Source organism: Wolffia australiana, chromosome 6 (assembly GCF_029677425.1).
Source record: "Wolffia australiana isolate 7733 chromosome 6, ASM2967742v1".
Lineage (NCBI taxonomy): Eukaryota > Viridiplantae > Streptophyta > Magnoliopsida > Alismatales > Araceae > Wolffia > Wolffia australiana.
In genome coordinates this window covers 6198810-6213938 of record NC_135840.1, presented here as the reverse complement: position 1 = coordinate 6213938, position 15129 = coordinate 6198810, and the positions used below count along the sequence as shown (strand labels likewise).

Genomic DNA, 15129 nt, shown 5'->3' with positions numbered 1-15129 from the left:
TTATGTCTAAATTGACACTCTATTTTGTCAAGAATGATATAAAAGTTATTATTTTGTCATTATGTAAGGAATATAATTTTTGTGTGTCATGATGACTGGTTTCAGTATCATCACTTGCCTTGACAAGAAAAAGGTCTACCACTAATGCTCGAATCATTACCAAATCTAATAACTACAAAGGTGATTGATTGATCAACATGGGATTTCCTGTCTTATTATAAGTGGATATGAACCCAAGGAAGATGATGGGATGAAGTACCTAGCCAAGGTAGTAGAAGTATTAAAGGAATCATACTCCAACAATTTCCCAATGTGCCAAACCTAAAAAGGATAGCCAGACAGGGTTTGATAGTTGACTGCACACCAAGTCTTTCTAGAAGTATCACACAGACCACTGATTATTTGTACATGGTAACCGGCGACAAAATTGTTTCATTAGTGGGTTGATGAAACACTTGTACTTTCAAGAGCACAAGATGCGGCTTTGCACCTCACATGTTGGTGAGGACCTGTGAACTGTATAAAATTTATCTGTTACCAATTAATCTACTTATTGGATATTGTTGATTTATTTGTTTAGTCAGAGAAAATGAATGAAAACAATAAATACAAAAAAGAAAGAGAAATGAGACAAAGCAAAAATAGAGTTAAAAGAAAATATAAGAAATAAAAAAAGAATAGACTAAATATAAAAAGAAGAAAAAGGGGAAAATGAAAAGAATTAAAAATAGAATGAGGAGGAGAAATTAAAAAAATTAATAGCAATGAAAAACATGACCAAAAAAGAAAACAGAGACAAAAGAAAAAATAAAAGTCGGAATGAAAAAATAAAAAATTAAAGCCCTTATCAAAGGGAATGGAGTATTTATCTGTTGATGGGTCTGCCTATTCTCACAAGCACTACGTCATCAGGTTCAACAAGAGAGAAAAGACCGAGCTTTTGACATGGGCTGAAATAATCAACCATGGCGATCTTCTTCCTGGCCATCGTCGCCGCCGCCCTCTTCTTCTTCATCGCTCTCATCGCTAAGAGGCCCTCCGGGTAATCCCCCCTCTTTAGAAATTAACTATTCTTTGCAACTTATCTAACGATACACCAATTATCGTTCAGAGTGAAGAAGAAAGAGGGGGAGATCTCCATCGTAGATTCAACAGAACTGAACGCGCATCTTACCATGCGACTCGCGTCGTTGAAGAATTCCCACCTCGCCGGAAGAACGACGGAAGAGATAGACGCAGAGCTCCGAAGCAGGTTCACTTCTTTGAAAAATTCTCAAAGAGAGAGAGAATTATTGGTAAACGAGTCTCTCGACAGGGAGCTTAAGGCCAGGTTTCTTTCCCTGAAAACCCATGATATCCCCGTTGGAATCGGCAGATCAACGGACGAGATTGAGCATGATCGATCTGACGTGAAGTCCAGGGGAAGCGATAATCTCAAGAAAATAGATTCCTGCGATAGTCGCTTTGATTCTGACGAAGCTGAGGAAGAACTGCAAAGTCAATTTACAGAGACGGAGCAGGCGTTGGAGGAGGATGGCGAGGTGGGTTTGGAGGAGGAGATGATCTTGTTGGAGTCGGAGGGATTGGAGTATGGTTGGGATAATTCAAACTGGGTGGATGAGTTGAAGAGATTGCATGAAATATGGGAAGAACACGTCTCAGAAAGTGTGATTAACAGCTCTTTGGAGACAAAGACAATCCGCAGAAGGATATCCTCTTCTGGTTTGTTCTTGTGCTAGAGTGTAGAGGGAGGAGAGGGGAAAGGGGATGCGTGGTGGGAGCCCACTGTCTATAGTTGAAGCGATTTTATTTTGGTCATTAGAGAATATTTTGATCAACGTTTTGCCCTCCGATAATTGAACACATCATCCTGCTCTCCTATGAAAATAAATCCAGAGTGAAAGCAGTTTGAGAAATTTTAGACTGGGATTTCGGTTCTAGAAGAAATACATGCCCTTTGAGGAAGTCTTTGATTTCGGCTCTTTGAATTGGGTTTTTATAAATTCTTCAAAATATTTTAGTTATCTAAATATTCTTCCAATTATATGTATATTTATAATCCACCAAACATATCTTATTGTATGCTGTATTTATTAAATTTAAAAGCATTTTTTAAAGTTGGTAATATACTCCCAGTGAAAGACTTCGCTGAATATTGAAAGTCAATACATTTGATTGATAATGCTTATCTCAATATCTTTCAACCTCAATCAGTAGAAATATATCTATAAATCTCTCTCAATTTATTTCATTATATTTTTAATATCAATACAGTTATGTGAGTACCAATCTTTATCTTGATCCAAAAGCTGTCGAATAAATATACTCACTCTTTTATCTCATCATCAAATCCTAAGGCATATCAATCAAATTGAATGTATCGACTCCAACATAATCTAGTAACTCTGTGTATTTATATAAGTCACACTTTTTTTATCAATTTCAATATCAAAAAATTATAAGCTCTTTCACAATTTCAGTTAGTCTCACTCCCTTTATAAAATATTCAAGAATTTTCAACTCCTCTGAGCTGGAATCCTTCATTTATTATCAAAGTGCATATATATGTACTGATTCCCATTTCAACTCTATATAATACTCAAATTTTGCATATACCAATGAAATTTCACATGTTTTATTTAATGATATATATTAACCTTTGAAAGAGACATACTTCTCAGACCTCTTAATTTTCATGATACAAGTTAATTAAAAAACTTTATTCATATTTGTATGTGCCATATTAAGTGAAGATGGTAACTCCCTCATTTCAGTATCTACCATTTCAGCTTTCAATGATAAATATTGTTTAAGATACATATTTTATCTTTCTGAATTTTTGGCTCTTCATCCTTTAAATACAATTATTATTCTTGAATAAGGAAATTATCCACAAAACCAAGTTACATAAGATAGTAAAGTAGTTAAAAAGGAAAAAAGTTAATATACTTAAAGTGAGTTAAAAAAAACTCATATTTATATTTTATTGGTATTACGTTAATCAGATATAACCTAAAGGTAATCCATAATTTTGAACATATTTTCTAAGAAAACACTAAATTGTGGTGTATATTTAAAAAGTGAACATCTAGACAAAAATGAGGTGATTATATATTTATTTTTGCAGTACCAATGATTATTGTTGCCTCTCCCAGATATTATCCATTGTCCCATCACCAGAAGACGGAGAACTACTCTAATAGACCTGAATGAGTTATGAATTAATGTTCTGATATGTTACCAGGTATGTTTTTCCTACCTTTTAGTCCATGGGTTAATGTTCATTGAGATTTCAGTGTGACATATTTTTGCATGAGATAGAGAAAGTCCCAACGCAGATAATTAATGTCCCAAAAATATTACTTCTTTATTATTTGATAAAAGGAAGATGTAATTTCATTGAAACTGTGAATTCTTGAAGCCCCATCAACCATCAGGTCAAATTTTGAGATTAATTTTTGTTTAAAAATATTATTCAATCCATTATTTATTTAATTTATATTTCAATATTTAACCACAATTTAACTTATGAAACTAAATGCCATCTAATTATATATATATCTATTTTTATTTTATGTGTAAAAATACTAAATCAAAATATCTGAAGTTCAAATCACCTTTTTAATTTTTAGCAAATGAAAAATTTTAATTATCCTTTCCGAACCTTAGAAACAGATAATTATCCTCAATATCTCATGTCATTTTATTCTAAAGATTTCCAAAAAATGTTATGTAAACTAAGATGATTCCCTTGAATATTATATCAAAATGTAAGCTTTCAGAACTGCTATTATACTGAAACTATTACATGTGAGCATTGAACGTGAATTTTAATGGTCAAATGAGGCACACTTTACAAGATTTCTTTTATGATATATAGCATACTGAACTTATTTCCATGAATATTTGGGGTGTTAAAATTTGGTTGACTCATTAACCATGCAATGAAAAGTAAAAAGTGTTTATTATCAGGAATATGAAAGGTATTAAAAAAAATTTTCATTGACAGCACGTTAATTATGGGCTTAATCATGGTAAAATTACAATTTTTTACACATTAAAATGAATATAAATGCGTGTTATCAACATTTAAATGATAACCTATATTTGATTGATATTCTGATTTTTGTGGACTCGTTCAGATTTTATGGTTTTTTCTGACATCGTATCCTTAAAGAACTTAATTATCTGATTCCAAATATATTTTTATGAAGTTTTTGAAGTTATATTGAGAGATATATGATTTTCTAACTTAAAGTGTAAATTTATTTTATTTTTAGGACTTAGTTTTTGGTTATAATGATTTATTAATCTATTTTTTTGGCTTGAATATGCGACTGCCATGTGTTGCTGCTCGATTCGTCACATGACAACCAGTCGTGGGTATCCGCGATGATTAGATACACTAATCATTGCAAAAAGCCACAATAATGGTGCCATGAATCGCGAGACCATAATGCATGAATCATTAGCTGACACTATCTTTACTTTTTCGCAGGGGGCGACTTGAAGCAATAAAAAAGGCACAATTTAAATCACAATAAATATAATTTGTAAACCGAGAAAAAGAAAAAATGAAGAAGGGAAGACAAAAATCAAAAGGTGTGGTGGTACACATGGTGCGTACATGTACCACCGCAAATTATTAAAAAAAGAGGTAAATGCTCATGTGGAATGCAGAAACATGTTCCACATTAAGCATTAATGAGAGAATCTTCATCTTTTTCTGATGCGCGTCATTCAAGGAAAAAGGGGAATATTGTGACATGGCGCACGATGACACACTGCAAGGTCACAAATATTAAAAACAAAGTAAGAGTTAATGTTTATCTTTTTCTCCTGCAGGTACACGTCGCATTCTTGAAGCCCATGATCTTTGAAGAAGAGGCAGTCACACAATCGTTAACTATCTAATGATTGGACTATTTACTGAAAATGGAAAAGAGGAAACATAGTTCTGATGAGGAGATAATAACTATGGATGGCTAGGATTGCTCCAAATTCAAGGCGTGATATCTAACGATCCATATATCTGATTGAGTTGACATTTTTAGGGATGCTTGATAACTTGCAAATTAACATGATTAATTAATGAATTTTACATTATATTTATGTGTTTTAATGACTATATTTGCATGTTATCATATGAAAATGAAGACAAATCAGTTACGTTTTGATTTTACTACTATTTCTGATTTTTATCATTTTTTACATCGAATTTAACCTCATTTTTGTGAACAAATAATTTTTTACAAGGCCTTAAATACTTGGCCAAATGTTGGTAAGGGCTTTCCTATTTTTTCTGAAATTCTTCCATATTTTTATATAATTTTTTGACCTTTATATAGCCAAGAAATGATTTTTATATATTTAAATAATACATATTTAATTATATATTTATCAAGTGGCATCCACGTCATTCGCCCAAAATTCGGGCGAATAAATGGATGAATTTTATTTAAATAAGAATAGAGAGAGAGAGAATGAGAATTATTGGCTCATATATGACGCCGCAACCGACAAACGTGATATTTTTGCACGTGAATCGGTTAGCCGCGTGCATTTAATGCACACGCTAACTGACACACGTGCAACACTTACTATTTATTTTTTAGGTCGTTAGCGCGTGCATTTAATGCACGCGCTAACCGACACACTGGAATAAGTGCATGCGGCATCAATTTGCCACGTGCATTAAATGCATGCGGAATCGACGAGCGTTTGGGTCAAACATTGCGGCTATTTTGTCTTTTTCTGCGTATTTTACAAAATAAAATAAAATAAAACAGGGCGACGTGGCTTGTTTCTGTCCATTCAAAAGGGTTTCAAATACCCAATGATTGCACGCTCTGCAGACGCGGAAATCAACGATGAGAACGTCAAAAATTGCAGCTGCTTTTGTTTTTTTTATATACACTAGGCGACGTGGCTTCTTTATAGCCGTTCAAAGAAGCCAATCACGTTCCAATGATTGTGGCCGTTTGAAGCGGACAATCACGTGTCAGAACGAGATCCGACAAGGGGGAAAATGAGGAAAATTTAGGCAACCAATCAGAAAGCGCCATTTCCAAGCTTCTTGGAGGAGAGATAAATTAATCCAACGGTGGAGATTAAGCGCCAGTAAAATGACGATAGCTTGAGATCTAGACATCAGATTGGGCTGAAATTTTGAGGCCACGTTTGTCTTTTCCCCCTCTACATTCCCTGTATGGTTGGATCTTTAAATAGAGGTCTGGAAAAGGGCAAAAATCACTTTTTAAAGCTCTCTCCAAGGATTTGGCCAGGAAGGACACAATAATTGCTTTGGAAGTTGACAGTTCTTGATTCTGCACTCAAAGTTGTAAGTTTCTGATTTGTATTTCAATCTTCTTCTTGAACAATTCTAAAACACCAAGGCATGGGCGAAATGTACATGCCCTAGAAGTTGGTTTTGAATGAAATTAGCACTGCATTTTGATTCTGATTCAAGATCTGATTTTTGATCTTTAATTCTACATCAATTTTGGACATTTTTGCATCATTAGATTTTTAATTTAGGGTCGGATTTCATCTTTTCCCCAAATTCTTCACTTTCTCTCTCTTGGTTAATTTGTCTAGTTTCGCTCTCTAGATTTCAATTTTATTATTTAGGAATTTAATTTAATATAGAAAAAACCTAAAAATAAATTTTGATTCGAAAATTCATCCATCTTGAAGTCCAATTTTAAAATCCCTTTCTTGATTATTTAATTCTGAATTTTAATTCATAAAAATTGTCTTAAAATTCTTTAATAATTGGGAAATTAATAATCCGAATTAATCTGATCTTAAAATTGAAATAATTCTATCTTGAGCTTTCTGACCGAAATATTTAAAATCAAAATTAAGTTTTACTTAATTAAAAACACTATTAAGCATAATTAAGATTTATTAAGTGCATAATTAATTCTTCTCTGAATTAATTCATTGAAATTCGATAAAAAATCTTACTTGCTGCCTCCCTTTGGTTCGACCCCTTGCTTTCTCTATATTCTATATTTAGTGATTAAGGGTATTTATAAATTTTATTGTATAAGTCTAAACATCAAATCAATAACATATTTACACGCATTTTCAGGCTTATCAATGCTTCATCTTCCCCTCCTCTTTCCAGCCATTCCCTCTGATATATAAATAGAGGTGTGGATCACTATCAAATAGTCCTTAAATTTACTTCCTACTCAGGAGGGATGACTGAAAGATAGTGAGTTTTCAAGATCCATCAAGTGTGTTATTAGTGCCATGGGTGTGTCAGAAGAAGCAACAGAGAAGAGGGGGAGCTTTCCTGCACTCACAAATCACTATGATCCTAGCAGAATGCAAGTATCTATAGTAAGCATCTTCGCCTTACTTTACTCTTTCTCAACATCGTCGGTAGCTTAGTTTGCTTCTACTTTCACAACTTTCCATCACACTACCTCCATACATTCTCCAAATCACATCTTAACACCTTCAAATCATCATCTTATCGTTACCTTAGGCATCAATTATCATGCTTGATTCGTCTCTACCCCATTCCCATCACGCTGCGGGTCATCGTAATTTCATTCTTGCATTCACTCAAACCTGAATTATCACTATCCACTAGCTACTCTCATCAACTTAAGATTGCTATTCACCTCATATTTTCTCATCACTTGATTTCATATTTAGTATCTGCCTCTTCTCATCTCAATAATCACCATATTAAGAATATTAAATCTTTAATCACCGTTCCCTGTGGAGATGATCCATACTCATCACTACCTAGGATTCCTAAGTGAGTAAAACTTTATATTTTTGTTGAATAATTCAAGGATACCAACGAAGAGTTAATAATTTCAACCCTAAATTTGGATGTAGTACCATACCTAGAATTGATTTGGCCAGATCTGCCTTGAATTAAGGGGTAGAATAGTCCATCAAATATTTTATGTAAAATATAGAATTTTAATTATAGTCAAAGTTATAAATGATATGGTAATCTAGATCATTGCCTTTACTGGAATGTATTTATTTCTCACAACTATGAGATGTTTAATTAGGATTTTTTACGTACGGTGGATTGGACATCAAAGTGCTACAGTTAGGCCATGACACTACAGTTTGTTCGCTTTTGTTTGTAATGAATATCAAAACAAAAGATAAAATTTCTGAATAGGGGAAAATTCAATAAGTCAAACAATTTCATAACAAGTCAAATCAGAATGATGTTTTGTATTACTTCTATTCTTATTGGGATTTCCCCAAACTGAAACAGTTGAAATTTTCCTTTAGAAGGTTTTGAAATAAATCAATTTATATCTGTATCCTATGACAACCTCTGGAGGGTAATATTTGACCAGAAAAATATCTAAGCTAAGAAGCTGTCCTCCACTTTCTCATGGATCGTTTGAAGATTTCAATAGTTATATTGCTAAGATTATCCAAGTATCCTTCAGAATAATTTTACATTTGGAATATGAAATTTTTAGGGAGAAGTTTTGAAGGATACAAATACTAGATGTTGAATAGTTTAATATATGGAACTATAATGGAGGGAGCTCGAACCTCTTGAAGGTCAGTTAAAAAAGGGAGGGTTGAAAGATAATAATGAGATGACCAGGCTGACCTACACTTTTAAAATAATCTTGAGGTAATTATATGACCTTTGAAAATTATTGAAGAGCTATCTCCATTAGTTTTAGTGGTACTAGAGCATATCATATTAGACATGTGCTATTTGTTAGAGATTTAATTTTGATTAAAAAAGGAAATTACTCATTGGGAATGTATTAGAGGTGTCAATATACCAATAAATAATTTATTTGATCATGCCAAATTTTATATTAGGTAAATATTATCCAAAAAAATTATTGGAATGTAGGAGTGAATATTGCCATGTGGATTACAGGTAAGAATAGCAGATCACAAACCAATATATAAGTGTTAAGAGACGTCGACGACTTCTCAAGGAAATGGAGAATCACATCTGTCTGATCCTGAGTTTGGGAGGGGGTTTGAGGAGGGCCCTATGATTTTTTTATTTCAACTAATTTCATTTTATATTTTAATGGAGAGGTACTTCAAGTTTCTTCAGCAATAGCAAGATGATTTAGAAGAGAACTAGAGTAGAAATTATCCTTATGCTAAATAACTTGACCAACAATGGAGTTACTTTGTTATATATAAAGTTAGGAAGTCACTAAGGTATTTTTTGGAACATTCAATTCAGAGATACAGAATATAACTATGGCCAATACAATAAAAAATAGTCTACATCGGTACCTAACATCATGTTTAAAAATATGCTTTTATATCTTCTGGATGCATCAAATTTGTAAATTTTACCATATAAAGCATATGAAAATCATAATTACGAAGGAAATGCATGAGACAATTTAATTTAGTCAAATGAAAATGAGTGAATTAATTCACCACTGGAAACATTATGTCATTGGTGACCTAATATGTTAAGTCCCTTGTCTTCTCGACGATCGTAGATGACTAAAAGCATGTCATAACATGGAAATTATTACAAGTGTGTCATGCATATAGCAAAAAATTCTATATCAAGTTATTATAAATATATCTAATGATTTTGGATTTTTTTTGATCTGATCATGCAGGGACATGTGGAGGGAAGGATTTCATACAATGTGGCTAGATAAAGGCAGGCATTTTCATGTCAATCGAGGAATATATTTTTGGGTACGTCGATAGTATGGAAAGTAGAATGAGCTGGCAACACCTAGAGGAGGGAGAAATGGTAGAAATCGGATGGCGAGGATTCACCGATTAATAAACCTTGATATCTTGAAATATGACCATCTAATCGTCCTCTGCCCATCCATAAGGTTGGATTTCAAAATGAATCAGAGAAAAAGGGGGAAATTATCTCAAAACTTCCCCAACCCTAGTTTGCCATGAAGGACACATCAAAGTGTAGGAAGTCATTTTTCTTACATTTCTTGGGCTAATCTAGTGGTTTCTTCTTAACTTCTTGATCATGTTCATGTTTGTTTCCAAATTGCAAACATTGGTGAAATATTCAATCTCTAGGAGAGGTTATTGAAGGAGAGCATTACCTTGTTTCTAGAGTGCATATTGGAATTACAAAAAAAACTGATAGGGTTTTTCTCATTTCTAGGCTTAAATTTAAATCAAACTCTCTAATCATTTAAATATTATTGGACATTTTTGTTAGATGCCCCTTTAAGATCTTGTCCTATAAGAGAAAGGATAAAGATAAAAAAAAGGATTCTATCCTTCTTTCTATTTTCGAAGGCATTGATCATTCAAGATGGGAGTCAATCCCTATTCAAGGTTACCACTCTCATCCACCTTCTAGGTAATCTGAATCTTTAGAAGAATGTTCAGGTCATTTGAATCCATTCTTCTCTTTATATTTTCATCTCACACCTTGTCCTTGTGCTTTATTTTTCTTTCTTAAAACAAAATTACCCTTCAAATTTTATGTCTCATCCTCCTTGTGGATTGATCCCTTTCTCATTGTATACTTTCTATATTTTAAAAAGGTAAGTTACAAATATCATTGCATAGATTTAAACCCTAATGACACTGTTATGTTAATCACACACCATTTTTAGGCTTACCAGCATGGTCAACTATCACTAGAATCAATCGTCCAAGTTAGTATCGATGTCTTTGGTAATCATAAGAGAACTCTTCTTCAATATTCCACTAACTCGGCCAAGGACTTCATCACATCATCTCCTGGAGTTGTCTCCTATAATACCATGGATATATGATCACATCTTGGCCAGTTAGTCATATTAATGAACTTCTTGCGATAACCAAACAAAGATGAGTTGGAATTCCATGAATAGGAAATTATAGGTCATAGAAAAATCACCACCATCCATTCACAACATGCCTTTGTTGTAACAGGTGTAAGGACCACTTAAACAACTGTGACGTGAATCAACTTGATTGAAAGTTTGATATCATACAATTAGGGATTCATGCAAAAAATTAGTGAACTCTTTCCACTAAAGATCACCTACTATCTATCCTTAGTATCTCCAAACTAAAGGCTACAAGATTGGCCATACTCATCATTAGTGAGATTAGATAGTGTTATTCTACAAGGATATTTTGATGCACTTCTCGATTATACTTTAAATATGAATATTTAAACACGTCTAAGGACTAGTGATATCAGAATTATGATCTCATCATAATTCACTTAGTTGAAACGTGTATTCATTGACTTCTCTATAAGCATCACACACCTGCACTATAATGAATAAATTGTATTAATGAACAGATTGTGTGATTAGCTTGCCAAACACATAAATTTCCATCAATGGAACCTATGAACTAGATGTCATAACTTCCACCTCTCCATTAATTTTCAATCAACTCACTAACTTATATTTCACTACATATTAAACTCAATCAAATCATATTGAATTTTTCGAAGTTAAATTTATTATGTAACTAATATTTTTTATATGATTTAATTTCCAATGAGAAATATGATTGATTCAATGATTCAAAGCATTATCATCTCAAGTAACATCCAAACTAAATTGTATAGCTGAAGTAAAATAAAAAAATCATTTTTATCTAATTATATAATTTTAACATTTGCTGAATCTCCGTGCGTCAAGTCAACTAATTTGTAAAGACCATAGGTAAAAGTAAAAGAATGTAATAAAATAATGCACCTAGTAAATGCATGTTGTGGAGCATCAAAAACTCAAATTCACTGACCATGGGTTCAGGGTAGCAGCATTCAAATTGCATCACGTTTATAAAAAATGTTCTATTTAAATGATAACATTTTCTACTTCATATGCCAGATGTTTACAAATCAGCATCCTATTTTGTTAGGTTCAGAAAAGACCCAATAAGGGTTACTACATGATTTATCTTATAACTAAGGATCAAAATTATTTGGAAGATTTTTAGGAATGCTTTATTTTTTATACATGTTTGGAGCTAGTCTATTTGTCATTTCCTCATCGAATACTATAAATCAGCATTTATCATTTGGTCCCTAATCAAGAATCTACGCTCCCTTGGAAAAAATCCAAGGGATAGGAAATCTAAATAAAGGACGAAAATAAAATAGACCCCTGGAATTGTTCATTGACCTTTGGCCTGATATCTTTTCACCAGTCAAATATAAGTCAAATCCTCCTGGTTTTCCTCAACGCCTCACATTAAAATTCCCAACATCTGTTCAATATGTTTGGGAAACAAAATATATAATAATAATAATTTATTCTACAAATCAAGATCAGTCCTACTCAAATATCATTCATATTGACCAATTAAATTGTTCATTGACCTTTTCCCTGAAATCTTTTCACCAGTCAAATGTAAGTCAAATCCTCTTGATTTTCCCTCAATGCCTCACATTAAAATTCCCAACATCTGTTCAATATGTTTGGGAAACAAAATATATAATAAAAAACATCTATTCTACACATCAAGATCAGTCTTACTCAAATATCATTCATATTGACCAATTGAAATCCAATTCCGTGTGAATTTTCACTTATCCTTAAATTTAATCCCCAGTATATAAATTAAATATACAATAAACTTATTTAAAAAGATGATAAAAATGTCGGTTGTTATATATCCTTTTCTATGAAATATATTAATAATCATAACTTGTATGAAAAATGATGCGCCTCTTTAAATAGAAAATAATGAAATGGAGACTTAATTTTTCAGAATAGATTCGTTTATCCTATTTCATTCTCTGATTTTATTTTTGTATTTTTAAATTTTCTTACATGAGTAAATAGATATGATTTCACACTTTTCAATCATTCCAATAAACACTAAATCAAATGATCTCAAATATCTGAAAATATCAGATGTTTCTATCTTCATTCTTTTCTTCCTTTATTTCTATCATCTTTAACTGACATTTAGTTTTTTTCTCATTTCCTATGGCTCTATTTTTATTTCACAGATATCCCATTTATATGTTTCATTAAACTGTTTGACAAGACTTTAAAATATCCTATCTCATAATTGAATTGAACGCACCAAATAATAATTTGATACATGTATGATAAAAAAATTATTGGGAAGATGAAGCTATAAGAAACACAATGGTCCAGTGATAAAAAATGACTAAATAGGTTTATCCGTCATGATTTTATTTTTTCTGATAAATTTATTTATTCCATTTTCATACAAATAAACAATACGAATTTAAAATTACAAGTACATGTGAAGCAATTTGAAATATCCACTCATGATTTTCATCAAGGATTTACCTTCAGAGTCATATTCTTACGTGTGTCTTTCATATCATATTTCCTCATGAGAGAGCTAAGTATTTTGAGAGAGGTCTAATTACATACATTCTAGATAATTTTATACAAAGGGAGTAAACATACTATTATCTTGTTTTTTACAAACTTAATCCAAATATAGTTGGGGTTCTTCTTGATGACCACAAATGTGTATACAATTGATTGTTCCATTCCAGATCAGAAATCATTTTGGACTATTAAATAACATGCTATTTTAGAAAGCATATTTAAGAATGGAAAACTCCCCCCTACCATTTAGCTTAATATTATTTTTTCCACGAGCCATTTTTTTAATTTATGATGGACCTATGTGGCTTTAAATGAATTAGACTTCCATATTATTTCAATTTATTAAAGGAAATCTTACCCTTTGGTATTTAAATGTGATATATATAAATGAAGTCTAAAATATGTGAATTGATGAATGAAATATAATTAAATCATTCATCTTTTTACATGTATCATTAACATTCCTATTTGAACAATATTCAAAAAGCATATGATATATTAAAATGGAGTTGTATTATCTTCTGCTGATCATATGAGGAGGATGTTGGGTTTGACAGGACTTAATTTAGATGAACATAAGGATTCTATGCAGCAGGAGACATATAACAGATTCATAGCGGCGTCAACAAAACCATAAAACGAATAACATGTGCACGGCTCACATCCATGATTTCTTGGATTCGTGAGCAAGACAAGTCGAGCAAGACAGTCATTAACTAGACTGATCCACGTGATCCTTGACATGTTGAATCTCCTTATTCACCTTGGCAAGCTTTGTTGAACCTCTGTTGCCATTGTTACATCGTCTCGTCATCCCGATTGCATCGAGAATGGAGTGGAGCCATGGGGAGAAGGGAGATGAAGGGGAAGACCACTGAACAATCCTAGCCATGGTGAACTTCGTTCAAGGCATTCCCCTAAGTGCTATTTTTCACAATCCCCCAAAATTTAAGTATATCTTCTATTGTCCAAAAGACCATTTGCGTGTGACCCTCTAGGCCCATGTATCAAGTCTAGTTAACAACTCCAATGGCCCAATATAATGGCCTTATGATTAATTAACTATATCATCATATAGATTAATTAATGTCAGATCAATTGAACCCAGTCAATAAGTCGAGTATCCAGCCCGTTGGGTGCTAAGCTACACCTCGTGCTCTAGAATATCCAAAGGAGTTGTATTGACTCACTCATAGAACCCATTGATAGGGTTTTTGTGTAATATAGTCCCTCATCTACTTGATGCTTTGAGATGACTTAGGGTATGGTTAATTGTCAAACCCTAATTGGTTATCCAAGTTAGAATTGGTGCATTTGTAAATCATCGAGGAACCCTTCTGTAATATTTCACTACCTTGGCCAAGGAGTTCATGGCATCACTTTCCTTGAGATGTCTCCTCTTATACCAAGGGTGGATGATCCCATCTTGACCACTCAATCATCTTCGTGAACTTCTTGATGTACCCGAACTAAGACTGTTTAAAATGCCATGATTAGATACTTGTAGGTCATAATCAAAGCACAATTGTCCATGCAAAAGACATCTTTGGTGTCTCAGGTCTAAGAACTACTTACACAATCATGATGTGAATCAACCTGATTCACAGTTTGATAAAATACCATTCAGGGATTCGTACGAATCCATTTAGGGAGTTCTTTCCACTAAAGAGCACCCACTATATATCCTTAGTGTCTCTACACTAATGGTTAGGGGACCAAAAATGTTTGGGAATTTTTAGCCCCGATCAACATGATTCAAACTCAATTATGCAATGGAACATAGAAAAACCAAAAAATCACCTTTGCACACAGATCAAATCCGTAATTTCTTGGACCTCGA

General features: G+C 32.7%; 1 protein-coding gene across 1 annotated transcript; it reads left to right on the top strand.

Moving 5' to 3' along the window:
• The first annotated feature begins 903 nt into the window (after nt 1-903).
• LOC144704884 (uncharacterized) lies at nt 904-1961 on the top strand. Its single transcript, XM_078577455.1, has 2 exons — nt 904-1042; nt 1112-1961. Exons 1-2 carry the CDS (start codon nt 966-968, stop codon nt 1737-1739), a joined length of 705 nt encoding a protein of 234 aa, XP_078433581.1. The 5' UTR covers nt 904-965; the 3' UTR covers nt 1740-1961.
• Nucleotides 1962-15129: the final 13168 nt, after the last annotated feature.

Bases quoted from the DNA above. Each gene is read 5' to 3' on its own strand.
- LOC144704884 (XM_078577455.1), top strand. From the start codon at position 966: ATGGCGATCTTCTTCCTGGCCATCGTCGCCGCCGCCCTCTTCTTCTTC. The intron at 1,043-1,111 runs GTAATCCCCCCT...ATTATCGTTCAG, and splicing joins ATCGCTAAGAGGCCCTCCGG to AGTGAAGAAGAAAGAGGGGG.